The sequence below is a fragment of the Condylura cristata genome, unplaced genomic scaffold (assembly GCF_000260355.1).
Source record: "Condylura cristata isolate star-nosed mole 26May11 unplaced genomic scaffold, ConCri1.0 scaffold00006, whole genome shotgun sequence".
In the NCBI taxonomy this organism is placed as follows: Eukaryota; Metazoa; Chordata; class Mammalia; order Eulipotyphla; family Talpidae; genus Condylura; species Condylura cristata.
The window spans coordinates 19,324,031-19,346,452 of NW_004567107.1; the positions used below are offsets into that span (position 1 = coordinate 19,324,031).

The 22,422-nt window shown below is 41.7% G+C and overlaps 1 protein-coding gene across 1 annotated transcript in view; it reads right to left on the reverse strand.

Moving 5' to 3' along the window:
- Positions 1–8,790, reverse strand: part of RAD23B (RAD23 homolog B (S. cerevisiae)) — a 42,783-nt gene extending 33,993 nt beyond the window's left edge. The window contains exon 1 of the mRNA XM_004677453.2: positions 8,315–8,790. Within this exon, the coding sequence (XP_004677510.1) occupies positions 8,315–8,380 (66 nt within the window). The 5' untranslated portion in view covers positions 8,381–8,790. The remainder of the gene's footprint in view (positions 1–8,314) is intronic.
- Positions 8,791–22,422: the final 13,632 nt, after the last annotated feature.

Genomic DNA, 22,422 nt, shown 5'->3' on the forward strand with positions numbered 1-22,422 from the left:
CCTGTTCTGCTCCCCACTCTGTCTCTGGTGAATCCTCTCACCCTCCACATCTCTGGCCTGTACCCAGTTCTATATGAATAAATAAATAAATCTTTAAAAAAAAAAAAAAAGGTATGCTACATACACATAATGGAGTATTACTCAGCAATCAAAAAGGTTAACTCATGCCTTCTGCAGCAACATGGATGGAGCTGGAAGGGATCATGCTTAATGAAACAAGCAAAAAGAAAAATATCGGATGGTTTCATTCACAGCAGGAGCATAAAGGAAGGGGTGGGGAGGAGAGATAAGAGATAATAATGAACAACTATATATACCATAGACATTTTACTGGAGTGGAGTGGGGAATGGGATCAAAATGGGGGGATGTAGGGAGGGCTAGTACATGGGACTGTGGTGATCGTACAAGGGTTAATTTGTAAGTCTACCCTTGGGAGTCCATGGGGATTACAACTGAAATGGAAAAAGGCACAAATGCTGTAAAAATAAACTTAAAAAAAAAAAAAAAAGGAGCTAGCAGGTAATTCTAACTTATGAAAGTTTTGTTCCAATGGTTTCTATATTCTTAATTTAAAATCTAGGGTGATTAACTGAAAATGAGATATAAAATCTGCCTATGGCAATGGGAGAATAAATGAAGTAGTGAAGTACATGATGGTTGGGCTATGTAAGTGTCTCATTAAAATTAATGCCCACAAATTTACATGAGACAACTGTTTCCTAGCTGCATAGGTGCCAGCATATTTGAGGTTTCCCAGAAAGAATAATGGAGTGGTGAGATCATGTTGCCAAATACAATCATAGTACTCTATATGTAATATCTCATTATGATATAATCTTCAAGACTACACTATCAGTATTGTGACAGTACAGTGTACTTCTAGTGACAGTATCCCCACTTTACAAGGGAAAAAACAGACACAAAGTCAGGTCATATAGCAAATGGAAAACCAAGAGTAAAACTCAGGAAGCCTGGCTCAAAGTCAACCTAAACTGACCCTTACAATGGAGCAGATTATGGTCACTGATCCTATTTTAGCTGGACAATGGTGGAAGTGATAACATGAATGTAGGACCAGTGTGCATCCAAAAAGAATTAAAAAAAAAAAAAAAAAAAGCAACTTGGATCAAATGGATTACAGATTTCCTTAGAATCATAATCAGAGGCAAGGAAGGTAAAGTGGGGTATTAAAAACAGATTACTGGGGGCTCTCCCTAGTGGTGCAATGGGTTAAAGCACCACATTATGAAGCTCTCTGAACCACTACGGCACAAGTTCAATTCCTGGCCAGGGAGCTGACCCACATCGCATGGCAGACCTCTTCTGACCCACCTGCTGCTCCCCTCAGCAGTGTACTTTGTTGACCTGCTTGTTCTGCTCCCCACTCTGTCTCTGGTGAATCTTCTCACCCCCCACACCTCTGGCCTGTACCCCAGTTCTGTAAGCATAAATAAATAAACTTAAAAAAAAAAACAGATTATTGGGGCATCTGAACACGCTACTACTGGTAATGATAAAAGCTAATTACTAATCATAGGACTGAATCACAGGAAAGCAGATGGAACGATCACTGGATGAGACTTAGAAGACCAAAATAACATCCACAAATACTCAAAGTATTAAGACAACTGACTGTATGATCTCAGGGAAGTTACTACTCAGGTTGGTTTTCATTACAAAATATACTTACTGCATACATTTTCCACAATTTTTATCTGATTTTTAATGCAAATCAACACATTCTGTGAAGCTCAGAATCATCCATCGTTTTCATGTTTTTAACCAAAACAATTAAAAGCAGCTATAAATCCGGGAAAAGGAGGATAGAATGGAATGTGAGAGATTTACACAATTTAAGCTCAAGGTCACTGTCTCTACTTCCTCATTTTCCATTTATTCCTCCTCCCTGAAATATTTTCTTCTCTTGGGTTCTTCCTACCTAAAAGGCTGCTCCTTGACGAAATTTTTCATCATTTTAATCTAACAATTCAATATCAGACCAGCCCAGGACTGAGTCCTAGGTGGTTCTTCTTTTCAAGACATTTCTTGATTTTTTAAAAAAGATTTATTTATTTATGCATATAGAACTGGGGTACAAGCCAGAGGAGCAGGAGGTGGTGAGAGGATCACCAGAGACAGAGTGGCGAGCAGAACAGGCAGATCGGGAGAGGCCTGCCACGTCAAGGCGGAGGTGGGGAATTGAACTTACACTTAAGCGGCTGCGGCTAGCTTGCAGTGCTGTGCTGCCTCCTTACCACTACGCCACCAGGGAGAGCCCGAGTCCTAGGTTCTATCCTATTATCTAGCAACATTTTCATAAAGGTTCCTCAACTCTAGTAGAACAGAAACTAATTATATACAACAGACAATTTAGGCATCAGGGCTTAGTTTTTTCAAGGAATGAACATTGAAAAAGACTACTAGATGGTCTCAATCAGTGTTATGAAATCAAGCATGCACACTATTTGACCACTTTCCTGTCTTTATCTCCAAACCTCTCTAGAGTTGAGATCCATAACAATTTTTCTCATCTCCACTTACATTACACCACTCCAACCACCAAACTAGCTACTCTTCTAGACCTCCATGTCTAGGGAAAGAACACAAAAATCCACACAAATGTTTAACCAAATTCTAGGTTTAATACTGACTTCTCAATTTCCCCATTCCAACCAATCAAAAAATATTCTCAACTCTACAACTGTCAATCATATCCCAACTCCGCCCACTTCACACATATTCCCTACTCTTATTTCTCTGGTCAAAGTCTTGACGGGTTAAGTCAAGTCTACTAAGTAACGGGTCTGCCTAAATTTACTCTTGCTCATCTTTCTACTCCATTCTGTACTAAGTACAAGAGCTTTTTTTTTTTTTTAAGATTTATTTATTAATACAGAACTGGGGTACAGGCCAGAGGTGCAGGGGCGTGAGAGGATTCACCAGAGACAAAGTGAGGAGCAGAACAGGCAGATCAATGAAGTACACTGCTGAGGGGAGCACTGTGTGTGTGTTTGTGTGGGGGGGGGGGTCCGGGGAGGTCTGCTGGCCATGAGGGTCACCTCTGGGGTCAGGGATCAAACCGGCACCGAAGTGGCTGTGGCTTGCTTACAGTGCTGAGTCTTAACAGCTTGCGCCACCAGGGAGGGCCCGCGTGTGACCTTTTAATTACAAAAGAAGCAACTTTTCTCTCCTGCTTAAAAGTATTCAGTAGAATCCCATTTTACCTTGAAAAATCCCAGCTTACTTTGAAGTCTTATAAGCTTTGGCCCCTTGCTTAATTCTCTAATTCCTCCATCCCCTCAACCTTCTAGGATCAGCAATACAGGCCTTTTTTTTTTTTTGATTTCCCAAACACACTTTTTTTTTAAATTAATTAATTAATTCATACAGAACTGGGTACAGGCCAGAGATGCGGAGGGTAAGAGGATTCACCAGAGACAGAGAGGGGAGCAGAAAAGGCAGATCGATGAAGTACACTGCTGAGGGGAGCAGTGGGTGGGTAAGGAGAGGTCTGCCTCGGTCATGTGGATCTCCTTGGGGCAAGCAGGAATCGAACTCATGCAGAAGTGGCTTACGCTTCTTAGTGCTGTGCTTTAACCTGCTACGCCATCAGGGAGGGCCCCCCAAACACACTCTTTAAACTACTTCTCTACAGAAATAAGTCTTCTCATCTCAAAATGCTTATTATTCAGGTTTAGTTTAAATGCCACCTGATTCAGAAAGGTCTCCTGTGACCAGTCAATTTAAAAGCAACCACCCACTCATGCACTATCACATTACCTCACCTTATTCTCTTTATTCTCTTTATCACTTTATCTGGTTTAAAAAAAGTTTCACTGATTGATATTATTAGAAGAGCTATCATTCAGTTATGTACTCAAAAAATATTAAATAAAATCAACATGAAAAGTTTAGGCATTACTGATTTGTTAATTCATCAAAATCATTCAAAATTTCTTTATTAAATGCCTACTGTATGTCAGATACAGACAGCAAACCATACCTGACTTCCCAGGTACTTACTTCCTCTCTTTTGTCCTACCAATATGCCAAGAAACTTTCATTTCACCTCTCTGATACAGCATTTTAATAGCTACTAAAAGTTTTAATAATCTAGTAGAACTCTATAAATAAGATATAACCTTCAGCATAGCTGTATTAAAATACAGTAAACCACAAAAGGAACAATTCACTCATAAGTGACAGCTAGCAAATACTTATGCAAAACAAATGCCACAACAGCTTAGTTTATACAGCACAACTGCCAATATTACATAAACCACAAATTGAGGTAATTCTTTGCAGATTACTGTACAGTACACTAAATATGTTTACAGTAAATAAAATTACTGTTATCTTAGGATTCTTTTTGAAAACATTCAATGTCTTCACACATAAAGACATTTCATTTCAACGTGTGCATTTCAAATCCCACCTCAAACTTACTGGTGGCTTTTTGCCAGTCATTCACAAAAGAAAGCTGTTTTATTGTGGATTTCATAGGCAAGAGGGGAAGAGAATCTTTTTTCAATAGGTTCCATCACTGGCAGTTGCCATGATGACTCAAACTTTACTTTCTTTGACACTAGTAGCTTTTGGATGTTTTTTGTTTCCCCTTCAGTGATTTATGCCACTTGTGGCAAGTACTGGTAGATTTGAAGGATTAAATCTGTACACCACTTCCCTCTCTCATCATTTTCAGTGAACAATAAAATCTAAACTGTATTATAATTTCCTTAATTCTTGTTCTTTAACTCACCTGCTCTTAAATAATGAGCTAATACCAAAACAAAAACCAAAGTGACTATGGATCTGAACTTAAAAAAATGTGCACATTCCATTTTCCTTTAAATGACCATCATACAATAAAAACCAGAATTATAAGCAATTGTAAATGAATAGCAGTCTATTAGTTATCTCAAAATACTCCATTAACCAGTTCAATTTCTAACATGTTTTGCAGTAAATTATCTATTCAAAACAGAAAAATATAAGAATCTTCTTTTAGGGCCACCCTTGTGGGGCAAGGGGTTAAAGCACAACATTATAAAGCTATCAGCAGTCACCGCTTTGATACTGGCTAGGGAGCTGACCCACATGGTGCAGCAGACCTCCCCTGTCTCTTTAGCTGCTCCCCTCCCTCAGCCGTGTATTTCAGTAGGTCAGCCTGTTCTGCTCCCCAATCTGTGGTGCAACTGCCCAGCCCCCCTCTACCTTGACCTACACCCCCTGCTCTGGAATGAATAATAAATTTTTAAAAACAAAAGAACATTATTTTAGTCTCCCCATCCCAAACATACCCCCTTCTCATTTTGTTTTGCTATTTGAATTTTTATGAGATGTAATACTGTTATAATAATAATAGTGATAATAAAAACTATCTACAATAGTTAACATTAAAGGTTGTGCATGGTTAGTGGCCCAGGAAAATATACAAATGTCTAATAAATGTTGAAAAGGTTTCACTAGTTAAAAAAGGTTGGGATGAGGGGAGGACTTACAACAGTCAAAAACTAGAGCAAATACAAATACCTTAAAAACAAATCCTTTTGCCTTTTCCAGTTTGTACAATCCCTGCTCTATCTAAGGCACTGACCTCCAACTAGGTCAATAATACTCTCAAGAAGACCAAGACCATACTTTAGGCATGTCCCTGTACTCCAATCCCATCAATCAAAGTTCTCTAAACATTTACTTGTTTAACAAATGAATCACTCTCTTGACTACCTTTATCTCTCAGTCCTTTCTTTCACCCACTTCTGCTCCTAAAGATTTTAAGCTCACAAGTCAGTTTGTACACTTAGGTTACTACATTTCCTTAGTTCCTTGGAGGTAAAAAGTTAACAAGGACAAATCTGTGAGCAGCCCAAGTTGAAATCTTAAGAGTCCAAAGTCAGTCCATTTTATGTGGATTTTCTTTAGTCTTACTAAAATTCTATTTTTCTTTATTACAGATTTAATATCCTTGGTTACCTAGTTTTCACAACAAATTAGAAATAGGACACTTAGAATCTCCCTATATTAATATAAATTTCATCGTTTCTCACTGCAGTTCTACCTTCAAGTACTGTACCAAAATAAATGTTAACTAACTGTTCTATCTTGAAAAAAGTTCTGAAATTTAAAGCCATCATGGTGAAAATCTACAAATCATTTCAATGTAAATGTTTCCATAAGTCAAACTGTTTTCATTTCTTGCCCGAGACAACAATGTTTACTGCTATATTTACATAAATAGCAACAAAGTTATATTTATATAATAGCAACAAAAAAAACCCTTGAAGTCAGTCGGTAACAATGAATCTTCAGAAAACACACTTCCAGAAGTATATTTATAACACATATAACTTCATACATTTCCTTGGAAATTGGAAAACAGCAAATACAGCTAGGAGTCTATATAAACACAATATTGGCTCCAAGACATGTATTCATAAGGTGCCTAGATAGCTATACAAATCTTAATATAAGTATTTCAGTGAAGGCTTTGGAAACTCACAACATGACTTTAATATTCACAGAGCTACTCACAAAAAACTCCTTTAGGTTTCACTAATCCTGGAATTAATTCTGAATGCCATAAGCTGGTAAAGTTTCTGCAGCACTAACATTTATAACCATAAAGAAACAAAGTCAGAGAGCCACTTTATGTAAAGTTTTGCCTGAATATATCCATGGCATTTCAACTTTCTTTCACTCACATTACACACAAAGCAATAATTTTCAAGAATTTGATTTCTATTAATAATACCAATGAATAGTATGTTGTCAATTAACTTCTGAGGACACTGAAATTTGTCAGATATAACTGATATTTTCTGCACTTTGAGGAATTCATCCTACAACAGTCTATACATATAATAAATATTTTGAATTCAAACCATTTTGTGCTACAATGCCAAAAAGGATGGGGCAATCTGTTCTTGAAGAATTAAAGATGTGGAAAACTTCAAGACAGGTATACAACAATATCATAACCTCAATCATACTCGCCTCCATTTATTGACCGCAGATTAAAATACCATTTAATACCACATCTCTGCAAGGCGGGTATTGTTCCCATCCTGCAGGGAATGCAGCTAAGAAATTAATTTGTCTGAGAACACAGTAAACAAATTACAAAGAACAAGTGGACTGGGGTCTATGAATCCAGATTACCACCAACACAAAAACAACTACTTTTTGAAAGATGGACTGGCAAAAAGTTTCTGGTTTTAATTTAGCATTAACACGATCTTAACAGTGTACAGAACCACAATTCCAGAACATAGGCACTAAATTTACACTCAAGGCATTTTCCAGATTCTTGGCATAAACTTGTAACGATTTCAACAGTGGCTCTTTTCGCAGTCAAAAATACAGCCGATGGCATGAAAATTTACCACGTGGACTTACGAAGTGTTCAAGGGTTTAACTGCGGACGAGAGTCAAAGTTTTTATGTATTTCTCCCAGGAAAAGCTATCACTTGGATGTGGGGGTTGGGGGTGGGAGAACGAGGAAGGCACAGAATTTCAACTCCTGCAATTACAATACTTCTATCAGAGGATCCGCTAACAGCCTGGATTTGAAGGGCTGTAAAACAAAAATCTTCACCGCCAGAGAGGCCTCAAGGTGCCATCTATACCAGGTGGGTTCGGTGGCGGGAAGACTGCAACTAAACAATTCAAGATTTGTACAAATAAAAAGCTTAATGTTTCTGTGGGCGGGGGAAAGAGGCAATTAATTCATTTTTACTAACTCTCAATCTCACTCTTCGCTAGACGCCAGCTGATACTTTAAGGTCCCTCACCGCCGGTTACCGCCTAGCAGACCTCAGCGCCACCAGGTCCACTCAGGCGGAGTGGAGATGCCCACAGATCATCCCCCAGCTGTGCAATACATCAGCGGGGCCCGCTCCGTCGCCGAGGCTGTCCCGATCTCCCCTCCCCCTCTGGGCCCGCCACCGAGAGACCCCAAGGCCTAGGCTCCCCCAAGTCCCGCGAGCGTAAGCGCCACACCATCTGCCCCATACGCTCGGCGTCCAGCCATCGCTTCCCTTTTCTCCAGCCACAAAGCCCGCGGCCAATTCCACAGGGTCGGCTCGACCACAAGCCGCCGGGACCCCAGGCCCTTCCCGCGCCCCCAGTCCACAGGCTTCATCCAGCGCCCCAGGCCCCAGCCTCGCGGCACCCTCTCCCTCGCGCCGCCAAGCCCGCTTGAGGCCCCAACCCCACAGCGGCCGCGCCGCGCCACCCCCGGCCCAGGCCCGGCCGGTCCCCTGCGCTCTGGCCGGCGCGCTACCGCCCTCGCCCCGCGCTCCCCGCCGCTCGCACCGTCTCCTCCGGGTCGATGTCGATCTTGAAGGTCTGCTGCTGGAGGGTCTTCAGGGTGACCTGCATGGTGCCGCCGCGCAGCTCCGCAGTCGGGCCTGCTCCGGGTGCTGGCCGCTGGGCGGGGTCTGTGGCCTGGCGGGGCCCTGGGGTCGCCCGCGCTCCTCGCGCTCTCTGGAGGAAGGCGGTGGGGGGTGGGGGCTTGTCACATTCGCCCCGCGGAACGGCCTCGCCCCCAGCCCTGGTCCCGGACCGCGCCGCTGCCTCCGCGACTGCGGCCTTCCCAGCGAGCTCGGGCCGCCGTGCTTCCTCGCGCGCACGGCGCCAGCCAGAGTCTGCAGCAGGCGCGAGGGGCTCAGCGAAACCAGCAGAAATTCCGCTAGCTCACCACAGGCTGGTGGCCGCCATCATCGTGACTCGCCGAGACGCGCCCCCTCCCCCACCCGAAAAACCTGAAGGATGGAGCCGGGCTGGTCAAGCGCGCAGGCGTAGGGTGCGGTGGAACTGTGCGCAGGCGCAGTCGAGAACTCCGCCCCGGAATTGGGACCAGGCTGACTGCGGCTCTGGAACGTCGGCGGCCTGGACTGGGTGTGCGCAGGCGCAGTGCGTGGGCGTCTCGGGGGCTCTCGGGGCTTCCTCGTTGCGTCTGCAGCCCCGGGTGTTCTCCCGCCGGCGGCCGTTCGGCCTACGTCCACGCTCCGCCCAGCTGCCGGAGTTGCGCAATCCGTAACCCGGGTAGCGCTACGTGGAGATCCTAAGTGGATGCTGAGCCTGGGAGCGCGGGTGCTGGAGGGCGGTAGGTCGGGGCGGGGTTTAAAAGGATGGTGGTGGCGCTGGCTGTGGGGCTCAGCCTTTGTGGTGTCGACTGGATCTTTAATCCTCGGAGCACAGACTCTAGCGCTGGTGTGTGGGTGAACCTTGGAATAATTTAGGAGGTCAATTATATCACTCCTCTGTTTTACGATTACCCGATTTATTTTTGCTCACTTTTGGAAGTGCTGTGCAGCCCCTGCCTGGCACTGCAGCGCTCTCGGCTTTCCGCTGGCGCCTTGTTGAGACCGGACACGTCCCTGCCGAGGACCTGCCTCTGCTTTTGCTTTCGTGCTCCCGAGGCTTCCGCGTTCAGATCTTTACTCAGATGCCACGTGGGTGCCCAGCTTTTCTGTGTCACAAGGTCCCCTGCGGTACAAATGACTTGAAAGTGGTTCACATGTAAAGCAGCGTTCCAGTTAGACCACTCGCTCTGGGACCCGTCGCTAAGTAGCAACCTGGGCCACAGCTTGGTTCTCGGTGGATTCTAAAAGTTCAGATAACAGTTCTTCCGCTAAACTGGTATTTCCCTTTCCCGGCACTAATATTTCCCGAGATGGCATTCAATACCTAGCCCTCTGCGTCCGTCTTCCTGTATTTCCACTGTTAGTCACCTGGTGATCTCATCCCCTCCCTTGTTTTGAAATAACTCCAGCCTGGACCTGTCCCTTTAGCCAAAGCCAGACTTAGCCAATTGCCCAGGCGGTATTTTCGCTTGAAATTTAATAAGCCTCTGAAACGTAGCAAGGCCAAGCAGAACCATTGATTTCCCCTTTATCCCCACTCCTAGACCTCTGAAACCTGCTCTACTCCCGGCTTCCCCCCATTTTACTTCAGGGCACCACCATTTACCCAGCTGCTCGGGCCAAAAATCTAGTCATCACTGATGAACCTTTTTCTTCCCTTTGTTCCCTACAACTGTCACATCTAATTCACATTTAATTCCTGTCACTTTTATTCTCCAAACCCTAACCCCATTTCTACTTCTGCTTTTTCTAGGCTAAGCCATCGTTATCCGCCCCTTGCCTCCCACTGGTCTGTCTACTTCCATTCTCCCCCCATAGGCCTCCCCAACAGTGTTTTTTTTTCCAACCAGAAATCAAATCATGTCACATGTATTCTTAATACTTAGTTACACTTTGGAATAAAATTCTTCGTCTGGCGGTGGAGGATTCACAGGCTCCGCCTTCTGCCAGATTCCCTGGCCTCATGGCTTTCTCTCTCACTCCTTCGCAATCACTGTCATTCCTCTGCGCCACCTTTCTTCATCCCTCCAACTGGCTGAACTGGTTCTAGCCTCTGGGCCTTTGAGTTTACTTTCGATTGAACGATTGAACGCTGTCTCCCCAGATCTTTAAATGGTACTCCTTTTCATCATCAAGTTCCAAGTCAAATTTTACTTTCTTGGGGAGGACTTCTAAATATATTAACCCTTTATGCTAGACAAGGCACTATTCTAGACACTATTCGGAGATAACCTCATGTGAGTGCCTCAGAACTGTAGGTACAGCATTACATGTGCTTTCAATTATTTCATGAATCTACTTGAAATCATTAAATTATTTTAACTTGTTTTTTATTTGTCCCACATTACTGCTTATGCCCCATTTTTGCGTTTTGGCAAGAAGTTCATCCCCTTACTCACAGCTCTTTCCCCAACACCTGAAACTGTGCCTGGAACACAGGAAGTGCTCAGTCACCTATGTTGACTAATTCCAACTCGACTGCAAGCTCCCTATTGTGTCAGTCTTAGTCACAATCTCTCACCAGAGTCTTGCAAAGTGGATATTCAATATATAGTTGAATAAACTAAGTCACTTTAGTTAAAACTGACTGCAGTTGCATGAAAACACTTTAAGAACAGGACTATGTAATATACAGAGTTATAATATTAAAACTTTTCCTGCTTCACTACAGTTATCTGCAGAAAAAAGGGAGGTGAGAGATGTCTCTCCATGCATTAGCATATTAAAAAAATATTTTACAAATGGCAAAGCATTGTTAAATAGTTTAGGAAAGGGTTAATTGAAAGTAAAAATCCCCTCCCCACTTAAAATACTATTGTTTTGAGTCTCTGGAAATTTTAAAGGTATATACAAGAATATATTTCCACAAATAATTGCAACAGCAGTAGATTTTTAAAGTCAGTTAGTTGAAATAGTCACCCAGTAACATTTTCTAAAGTACAGTGTTAAGATAAAAAGTTTGTTTGTGTTTTGTTTTCTTTTAATTTCTAGAAAACCTGTATACCAGACATACCCCACACGTGGCCTAGTAATGCTGCTGTCTGCTGCCCTTTAAGATGGGACTTCCTAAGTCCAGAGTCCCAGCGTTCACATGACACATGATGGAAACCCTTCTCCCACCACAAAGGTCACTGAGGGCTCTTGTTAGCAAGGCCTCATAGGGTAGGCCTTGGGTTTCCAGGGAGCGATTGGTCAAGATTTAAAAAAAAACAAACAAGAGAGTCATTGGTTCAAAAAAACCTGGCAGCAAGCCAGGGAATTTTGCTTACATTTTTGGAAATCAGTCAAATGATCTCAGGCAAGAGGATGAATAAGAAGAGATGTAACAGCTGCTGACTTAAAAATACCAGGGTAAAAAAGGCCATACTTCAAACCAGTAATTCATTCATTCATTCAGCATACAGTTATTAAGATTTCATGCCAGGAAATGTTTTGGGTGCTTAGGTTTTCTTTAAGGAACTTCCCTGCCCTCGTGGAGTATATTCTAGTATGGTAATAGATAAACAGGTAGCAAACTAAAAATTAAAAATTGTGTATCAGGTGATGATAAATGCTGTCTTTTTTTAAAAACACATGAAGATTAATAATGCTCAGGAAAAGAGTTGCTATAGAGAATCTGCCTGATTCTTTGTTCACCCAGAAATGGGCTCAGGAAAGCTGGCCTATAATGGACTAGCTCAGTTGCCTTTCTAGGGTGTGCGGATGAAAGATTAGAGTGAGGAAGGACGTGAAGTCAGGATATTTATTTCTCGGAGCTTGCAACTTCTGTAGGGTGGCTTTCCAAGTGATTAGTTCTAGGTGATTCTCTTATTCCAGGTTCCTAATTGTTCCCCACCTTGTCCCTTCAGATCTAGAGAACCCTTATTCTAAATAGCATTTATCATCACCTGATACACAGTTTTTAATTTTTAGTTTGCTACCTGTTTATCTGTTACCATACTAGAATATACTCCACGAGGGCAGGGATGTTCCTTAAAGAAAACCTAAGAAAAGCCTCCTCCCCAGAGGCACTGCAGTCTCCCATAGTTTTCCTGCGCTGCCTCTTCTATCATGGTAGAGTCGCTTTGTTGACTCTTTCTGGAATTGAGCCCATAAAACTGAGCTTTAAAAATACCATGTTTGCGGGCCCTCCCTGGTGGCGCAGCGGGTTAAAGCACAGCACTAAGCAGCTAATGCCACTTTAGCGTGAGTTTGATCCTTGCCCTGGAGGTGACCACATGGCACGGCAGAACTCTCCTGACCCATCTACTGCTCCCCTCAGCAGTGTACTTCATCAGCCCCCCTATTCTGCTCCCCACTCTCTCTCTGGTGAATCCTCTCACCGCCTCTGCACCTCTGACCTGTACCCCAGTTCTGACCTGTACACACATATATCATGTTTGCTGTGAGAGGAAGCAGACCGGGTAGAAAAAGAAATACTCAGGCTGGATGCAGAACTGACTGTCAGAGGCAACCCAATGGGCAGCTCACAGTAAAGATTTCCCGTGAGAACAGTCACCCTTTGCACAGAATTGCCAGATTCTGGTATCCCTACAATGCTCAGAGACTAGGGGCTGCCCGGGAACACACATTTTTTTCTGAAAGGGCAACCCAAGTGGTGGGCCCCCTTCGCTGCCTCAGCTTCTGGTTGCACCATGCAAACCCCCTCATCCATACACTGGAAGAAGCTGCCCCAAAGACCCATTGAACCTCTCTTATAAATGAAACGTAGATGAGATAGGGCAGTGAGACATACTACACACTCCTCACCAGTAGCTGGTGTTGGGACCCATACTGGTCTTCATCAATTCCTTCCATTCTCCATACTGATGTTCCCTTTGTTTACAGATGTACTTCTTGCTGGCCTTGGTGCATTACTTAGTAAGGTGTCCAAGCCCTTACTCCTGTGGGTAAGCCTTTGGGGATGATACTTCTTCTCTGGCCAGGGGTGTTGCACTCATCCACTCACAGTACAGTTGACTATAGCAAGAGGCATCCACATCAATTCTACCTATATTTCTTCTTGTACTTAATGTGTAATAGTAGTTTCACCTCCTCCTAATAAGAATCCAATATCCCTCTTTATGGGTCCATTAATCTAAATAATGGCTTGTTCAATGGAGCCACTGCTATACCCCTAGCAAAGTGTCCCTCAACCCTCTTGGGTGACCTGGACTTCCAACCCTCAGGATTCAGAGTTGTGGGAACAGAAAGTTACCACAGGGAGTGGTAAGCAGGACTTCTGCTTTCCCATCTTGCTCCCTAGACACAACTAGTCTTCCTACTGGGTACACAGTGACCTGTAGTATTCTCTGGGTGCATGTGTAGATTGCATCCTGAAGAATGGGACTGGAGAATGCTCAGTGTTGTCTCTGAGATGTGCTTCAGCTGTACCCTCACCAGGTCATTCCATCATCTCAGACTGGCTCTTTTGGAGAAGGCGGTGTGTGAAAGGCCAGTGGTTCCTGTGATAATGGGTTCACTCTCAAATGTCCTTCCCTATGAAGTGGTTTCCTTGGTTGGGAGCTGTTTTGGATGGGTTCCCATGCTTATTGATCAGGCTCTCTGTAAACACCCTGTTCCTACCAGAAGAAATTTGTCCTTCCAGCATGGAAGAGACCCACTGCAGTCAATTTGTCATCAGGTGACGGGTTGATTCCTCAAAGATCACTGTCATTTTGAGAGTTCAGCACTGGACTTTCCTTCGGGGTGCCTGGGCATTCAGAGGAGGTGGTGGTTGGATCAGCCTTACTGAGAGTCATCTTGCCACCTGGCTCATGCCATTCATGTGCCCGCTGTGCCTCCACTCTCGCCTTTGATCATCTAGTCTAGATGCACAAGCCAGGCCTATTTGAAGCATAGATCATTTTTCTCATGCTCCGAATGCTGTAATGGCTCCCTACTTCATCAGCGAAACCCCAAATCTTTATAAAGTCCTTCCTCCTTGCTCCGCCTCATTACTTTTCCAACTTCAACTGCATTTCTGCCAAGTTCCCTCTGCTCCAGCCATATGTCCCTTGAACTGACTAGGTCCAGGCCCATCTAGGTCTTTTGTTTCCTTTCTCTGAAGCATTCTTCTGTAGATACCTTCCCTGTTCTCCTCCAATCTTTGTGCACATCTCTCCTTTTCAATGAAACTTATCTGTGTTCCTTAGTCATCTGCTTGCCCCTTATCCTGCTTTCCACCTTTCCTCTTTGACCTTCTATCTTGTGACACACTGCAAATTTATGCTTCTTGTTTAATGCCTTGTCTTTCCTTTTAGAATACAGAGCTTTGTTTATTTTGCTCATTCATGTCTTAAAGCACCAGGAAGAGTGCCTGGGTCAGAAAAAGAGCTCAATTAACAATAAAGGAAAATTTAGCCACCCATTTAAAAAATTTTGAGAGAAACAGTGCCATGTACTAAAATTATCAATAAGACTTAGTAATCTCTAATGATGTCAGAACTGGGTGGGAATGCTATAACCTTAGTGTGACGGTGAGTTTACAGTTTTTTACAACCTTTTGGAAAATCATATAGCCATATGAAGTTAAGGTGGTTCTTCTAGAATTTCAACTCTTACTGAAAATTGCATGAATACCTTTAAAACTACTTTCCTCCACTTAGCTACCCACCTTTGATTTGAAAAGTTGATTTAATGGTGCAGTTAGCCAGTCACTGGGGCAAAGGCCTGTTATTCACATGTTTTATGTTTAAATAGTATCATTTACGCAACCCAGCATTCTTTTTAATCATTTGAACTGATTTCTCATGAGATTTGCAATAGAGAGTAGAAAAAATTGTTAACAATAAATTGTGAAATAGATCTTTTGCTAAAGTTCAATATACCTAAGTAGTTTGGGTTGCTTTTTGTTTTCGCAGCTCAACATTCTTTTTTATTTATTTATTTTTTTTACTCAACAAGTTTTTCTTCATTCCCAGCTAAAGCTGGTTTTAATATATGATTTATTTCAGGTATATCTGACTTGTCTTTTGTACAAAAGTTCATAGCCAGTTTTCTGTTGCAGTCACATTTATTTGCTAGTTTATTATCACTTGTTCCTCAGCATTTTGGGGAAGTGAGTATATGCTAGGTCTTCTGTCCAATGAGTCCCTGAATTTCTGCCCTCAAGCGATTAGAAGGAAAAAAATAAAGCATTTGTGTTGTGGGCTGGGATTGAGGCCTGTTTCAGGAAGATAGGAGAAGTGGGGTAGGAGATGGATACGGAGACTCAGCTTGTGGCCAGCTTTCTCTCTGCCTTTCACAGCTGGTTTTCTATGCCGTATATCTATTCAGGCCAATGTTTTGAAAATTGTATTAGAAATGGAATATTATCTTCTCATCAAGGACATTATGTTTGAGTTGATACAATTATGTGGCTTTGCTAAAGAATCCTTAGAGCATTAAAAACTTTAACTTTCAATGGAAAGTATAGGGTTTTTCCCCACAGACCCGTGTTTACCATTTATGATTTTACAATACACGCCTGTCTGTGTTTTGTAGAGCGATTACACTATGTATTAATTAAGAACAGCCTCAGGACTCAACATGTTTGAAGTCTAGATAGCAATTGTTCCACTGATACATCTTGTCTTGCATATTCATTGTTGAGTGAAATTGGTTTTAGAATTTTTTGTTCCCATTGGTATTCTAGTCTACTTCATTCCTTCTTGGCTTTCTTCACTGCCAGCTCTGAATTATAAAGTAGAGATAGCCCATATTGTAGTTTACATAAAAATAAAATTAAAATACAGGAGGGCTATGAATGGGGTGTGCTGCTACAAATAGTAAAAACTGCACCCCTTACTCTCCCATATAGCCTTCATGACAAAAACTAGTAGCTCTGAGAATGTAGGAATAAAGGAGACTCTGCGGTCAGAGGACAGATTTTTAGCAGAAGGAAAAAATTCAGTTGTATTGCTCCTTACATGACATTTTAAAGTCACTATATTCAATTGATTGTCAAAAATGATTTTTTTAAAAGATTTATTTATTTATGCAAACAAAACTGGGGTACAGGCCAGAGGTGTGGGGCAGTGAGAAGATTCACCAGAGACAGAGTGGGGAGCAGACCAGGCTGACTGATGAAGTACACTGCTGAGGGGAGCAGGCGGGTCAGGAGAAGTCTGCCAAGCCTGTGGATCACCTCTAGGGCGGCCAGGGATGGAATTCATGCTGAAGTGGCTTTAGCTTCTTACTGCTGTGCTTTAACCCTCTGTGCCACCAGGGAGGGTCCTTGAAAATGATTTTAAGTCATTTAAAGATACATAGCCTCTCAAGTTAGTATAACAAGGCTGGAAAGAGACTGTTTAAGATCTGATGATGTGATAAAAAATTAATTATTAATCTTTAAAAGGGAAATATGTTAGCAATAAACTAGTTTAGTTGCTTAGCTATTTAGAAACTGCTGCAGGTTGAAGTGTATTGTCCCAAAGATGAGTTGAGGTCCTAGCCCCACCACATGTGAATGTGACTAAATGGAAGTAGATTCTTTGTAGATATGAAGTTAAGGCGATGTTCCATGGGCTCTTGCTAAGCCAGTGCTCATCAAGGAGAAGGCCATGTTCACCTTGAGTTTCCTCTTGAGCTGGAGATAAACAGAGGCCTCTAGGCCCAGCTGTGAGAACTGAACATAACAGTAGTCAAGAAGATCAAAGGTGGTGGCTGAAAAGCCTTTATAAACTCACTGAACTCTTTCCAGAAAATCCAAAACTGCCTAATATGTGAACTGAAGATAAAGTTCCATGGGAAGCACAAGGTCTCTATTGCTCAGAAGAGACTTCTGCCTAAATCAACTGGAAAAAGCTCTACAAAAATAAACAAAAGCTTCCCAGTATCCACTCAGTCTACAAATACTGAGTGTTTACTATGTATTCTAGTCATTGCAGATAAAACAGTGAATAAACTAGGCAAAAAAAATCTACCTTTATGGAACTTACATTCTAAGAACACCATAATAATAAGGTTAAATGCATGATGTGACACAGTGATGGTGGCATGGACATGAGGGACAGATGTGGCGAGTAGGAAGTATTAGGGTAGGGATATGACAGATATGTTAGAGGTAATATGTGAAGAAAACTTTAGGGAAAGATCATTGCTGCTTTTCTTATAGAATTTCTCACTTTCTATTCTATGCATTCACTTTAATTCTTATTGTGATGAAATACACAAAACATAAAATTTAATGTACAGCTCTGGCATAAGTGCATTCACACTGTTGTGCAACTGTCTTTGTTACACACCTCCAGAACATCTTCCTCATCTCCCCCAAACTGGAAATCCCTACCCAACAAAGTATAACTCCCTCTTCTCCATTCCCACCCACCTTTGACCCCTGATAACCATTGTTTTTCTTTTTGTCCCTATGAATCTGATTAGGGACGTCATATAAATGGCATCAGAGACTTATCCTTTTGTGTCTGGTTGATTTGATTTAGCATAATTTCTTCAAGGTTCACCCATGTTATAGTATATATCAGAATTTCCTTCCTTTTTAAGGCTATGAATATATTTTGTCTATTCACTCATCTGTTGATCATTATTTGGGTTGTTTTACCTGTTGACTATTGTTTATAATGCTGCTAATGACATGGTTGTACAAGTATCTGTTCCAGTCTCACCTTTCAGTTTTTTTGGTTGTTGACCAGAAGTGGAATTGCTGATTCAAATGGTAATTTTATATCTGAATGTTTGAGGAACTACAGCACTGTTTTCATAGTGCAGCGATGCACAAGACTTCCTGTCTCTATATTCTCATAACACTGTCTATTTCTTGATCACAAACATCTGAGTAAGTGGTATCATATGATGATTTTGCTTTGATTTCCTGAATGACAGATATACTGAACATATTTTCACGTGCTTAATGGCAATTAGTATATCTTTGGAGGTATGTCATTCGAGTTTTTTGCCCATTTTTCCATTGAGTTGTTTTGTTGTTGATGAGTTCTAAGTTATATATTTTGGATATTAATCTCTTGTCAGATATGTGATTTGCAAATATTTTATCCCACTCTGAGTTGCCTTTTTATTCTATTAATAGTGTCTGTCTTAGCCTATTTGGCTATAATAACAAATACTACAGACTGAGTGGCTTATAAACAACAGAAATTTCTTTCTCACTGTTCTGGATGCTGGGAAGTCCAAGATCAAGGCATCAGCAGATTCAGTGTCTGGTGAGGGGTCACTGCCTGGTTGACAGTCATCTCTTTGCTGTGTCCTCACAGGGCAGAGGGGATAGGGAATCCCTCTGGGCACTAATCTCCTTCACGAGAGCACCATCCTTATGACCTAATCACCTCCCAGAGACCCACCTCCCTATACCATCACCATGGTAGTTAGGATTTCAATGCACATATTTCCAGGAAATACAGACTTTTATACCACAGCAATGTCCTTTGGCATACAAAAAAAAAAAAAATCTTTAATGTTCAATATGTCAATTTTATTTTTTTAAAAATCTGTACTTTTTGTGTATGCTTTTGGTATCATATCCAGAAATCATTAATACATCCAATGTAATAAAGTTTCCCCTATGCTTTCTTCTATAAGTTTTATAGTTTTAAGGGCCTCCCTGGTGGCACAGGGGTTAAATTCTCAGCAATATCAAGCTGTCACCAGCTTCTGCTTCTGGCCACTAGCTGCTGGCCAGGGAGCTATCCCACATGGCACAGTGGACCTCTCTGCCTCTCCCATACTAACCCCTCCCCTCCCCCACACACACCTCTGGCTTATACCTCAGTTCTTATATGCATAAGCTAAAAAAAAAAGATCTTTAAACAAAATAAAAGTTTTATAACTTTAGATCTATGTTTAGTATCTGTTCTGTTTTGAATAAATTTGTTATGAGCATTAGGTGAGTCTTAATTTTATCCTTTTGCATTCTAGCTACCCTATTTATTATATTTTATAATCTTCCATATGATAAAGTCCCTTGTGTCCTTATACTAGCTTGCATATAATCAGAGCTCAATTAACTTAAAAAAAAAATACTACATGGGACCATTGCATTGAATTGTTTGTATAATGGACTGAAGGCCCCAGCATATAATAAGCATTTTAAAATTTTTATTGGATTGGCCCACCCTGGTAGCTCAGCGGGTTAAAGCACAGCACTAAGAAGCTAAAGCCACTTCCGCATGAGTTCAATCCCTGCCTGTCCCGGAGGGGACCACATGGCGTGGCAGACCTCTCCTGACCCGCCCGCTGCTCCCTTCAGCAGTGTACTTCGTCGATCTGCCTGTTCTGTTCCCCGCTCTGTACCTGGTGAATCCTGTCACCCTCCGCATCTCTGCCTGTACCCCAGTTCTGTATGAATAAATAAATAAATCTTAAAAAAATTTTATTGGATTAAGGAATTATATATATTCTTATTCTGAGAGATCTCATCCTCAAAGGAAATTTTTTTTCAATTAAGTGTTGTTGTGTTACCTAATACATATATGTAGAAAGAGAATGACAGACACTGAAAAATAAGGTACATAGCCATTTTCAAAACAAATATTTGCCTTTCATTTTGAAGATGGTGAATTAGAACTAGAAATTCACCATGACTCTTTTTGAAATAATCTAATAATAACAATAACAATAATAACACAAATGCTCTGGGAAACTGAAAAGGGTGATATGAGTTACACAAAATATGTTCCCAAATGAACATCAGGTTGATCATTATTGTGTAGTTATTGTGTGTTATTGTGTAGTTCCCTTCTGTACTGCAACTGGATTTTAGCCAATAGATGACAGTAAGTGTTACTGTGCGGTGTTGGATCTAGCCTTTAAAAGTCCTGGCAATTTCCTCTTTTGTACCTATCAGGGAGGATAAAAGCTTTTCCCTCTACCTATCTTAGGTTAATTGGCTAGATCCTACAAATTTAACTGAATGCACTAACAAGTAAAAAGCAAACAGAATTTGTTTATGCAGGTACCACACATTTTCACAGGCAAACTCAGTGATGAGTCACTCAAAGGGTGTTAGAAATTGGGTTTAAACAGCATCTTAGCGAAGAACCATAAATTTGTAGAGAAGTGATCAGACAAAGGAACAGGTTTTAAGCTTCCAAAAACAGCAAACTTTAGGAAGGTAAATATTTGAGGGAACATAATGAAGTAAGTTCTGTTTGTGCAGGTCCATCTTGGTGTTGATTTTCCCCCTTTTTATTTTCTTTAATGGCTCTAAAGCTTCCCTGGGAGAGGGGATTTATGCAGTTCTCATTTTGCAGTTTTCGGCTCTTAGAGAAGGGATGTTCTGGAAGCATTCTTTCTGTAGCTGCTGATTCTCATTTGCCTCCAGCTCAAAATACTACTGTCAAATTAGTATGTTTTGGGGTGTCATATTCTGGTGTCCTACATGTCATGGTATTATTACTAAATTTAAAAACTAAGTCCCCAATCCATGCTGAGCAGGTAAGTTTTGGATGGTTGAATGGATAAAAGGAGTAGATGGGACTACCACAGGAACTTGGATCATGAGCTGATGATCTGAAGAGCTAATGATGCATTATGCTAATTCAGATCATCAGTCAGGGTGCAACCAAGACTAGTCACTTTAACCAACAAATGATGCCTGGAGTATAAATAGAGCCCTGGGACCTTCATTCTGTGCAGCAGACCCCTCCTGTCTCATCTGCTGCTGCTATTAGCAGTGTATTTCAGTAAGTTTGTCTTTCTCCATTGTCTTTAGTGAATTCTTTCTCTGCTGTGTCTCTCCAGCCTACCCTGATTCTTCCCCATGACACCACATACTCTTGGAAGCCATCACTGTGTATGAATTTAACTCCCATGAGACACCTTGCAGGAAGGCCCTGGAGGATAAGGATGAGGACTCCAGGCCATTTGGAAAAGGACCAAAGGATCAGTTATGTGAGAGAAGTCATCTCGGGTGTTTCCATACAGCACAGCTGTTTGACAGTAACTGCATGAGAAACCTATTGTGAGATGACAAGAACAGCGTGGCTGAATCCTGTCCACACACAGTATCATGAGATCATGAGATCATAGCAAATTGTTGCTGTAAGCCATGAAGTTTGTAGTGGATCAACTGTCTAAGTTTCTGGAAGTTGTAAGGCATCTGGAAATGGACTGACAGGCAGAAAAACAAACAAACAAACAAACAAAACAGGTAGCTTTTTCTTCCCTGTTCAAGGAACAAAACTCTAAGCTCAGTGCAGAGGCGCTGGGAGCCAACCCCGACCCAGAACTGGTAGGTGTGTGATGTGAAGAGCCTCAGAAACTGCTGGCCTTCATTTAGCTGGGTGCTTTCGCTAAATGAGGGGTTTGCCAGAGCTGGCAGCTTTGTTGGGTAGTATGAGCTTGCTGGCAGCAGTGTCCCTTCAGGTGTCCACGGTAAATTGCGCATGTCACTTCCACACCTCCACCATCCCAGTACTCCAAGGACAGATCTGGAATGTTTGGCATTTTTAAGGGGGAGGAGGGCAGGATGAGCATCAAAGCAAAGAATTTGGAGAACTCCATTTAGCTTGCTTAAAGGAGTTTCTAAACTCCCTCTAGGGAGGTGAGTAGATGAAAATATTCAAAGAGCAAAGGTCAAGGCTCACTGAGCTTGATCTTACCAAATAGAGAAGGATGTGAACACAAACAACACAACAAGAGATCTTCTGGTACAATAATAACTGCTATCACTTCTAAGCCATTTGCCATGTGCTGAAGCCACTGTGCCAACTCCCTTGCCACCTTAAAACTGGAACAGAGAAAGCCAGCATTCTGATCCATCTTCACTACTAACCACTAGACTGTATAAACAGAATGGCAAGTAGCATTTCAAATTATTAGGAAAAGAATGGATATTTGAATAATAGTAAGTTTCTAAGTTAGTTATGGAAAGGAGCCAGTGTGTTTGTTAGTAAATAAGACAAACATTATATTAATAGCTCTAAAAGACTACACAGCGATGAGAAAAAGTAAAATAGTCAAACAGAAATGATAGACAGGCAATAAACAAATAAAAAATACAAGTGGTTGTTCTATATATATTTTAAAGACCATCTGCTTCACAAGTTTTCATAAAACACAAGCAAAAACAACATGGGATATTAGTTATAGCCTGTGGACCTTCCCAAATAGAGGAATAAT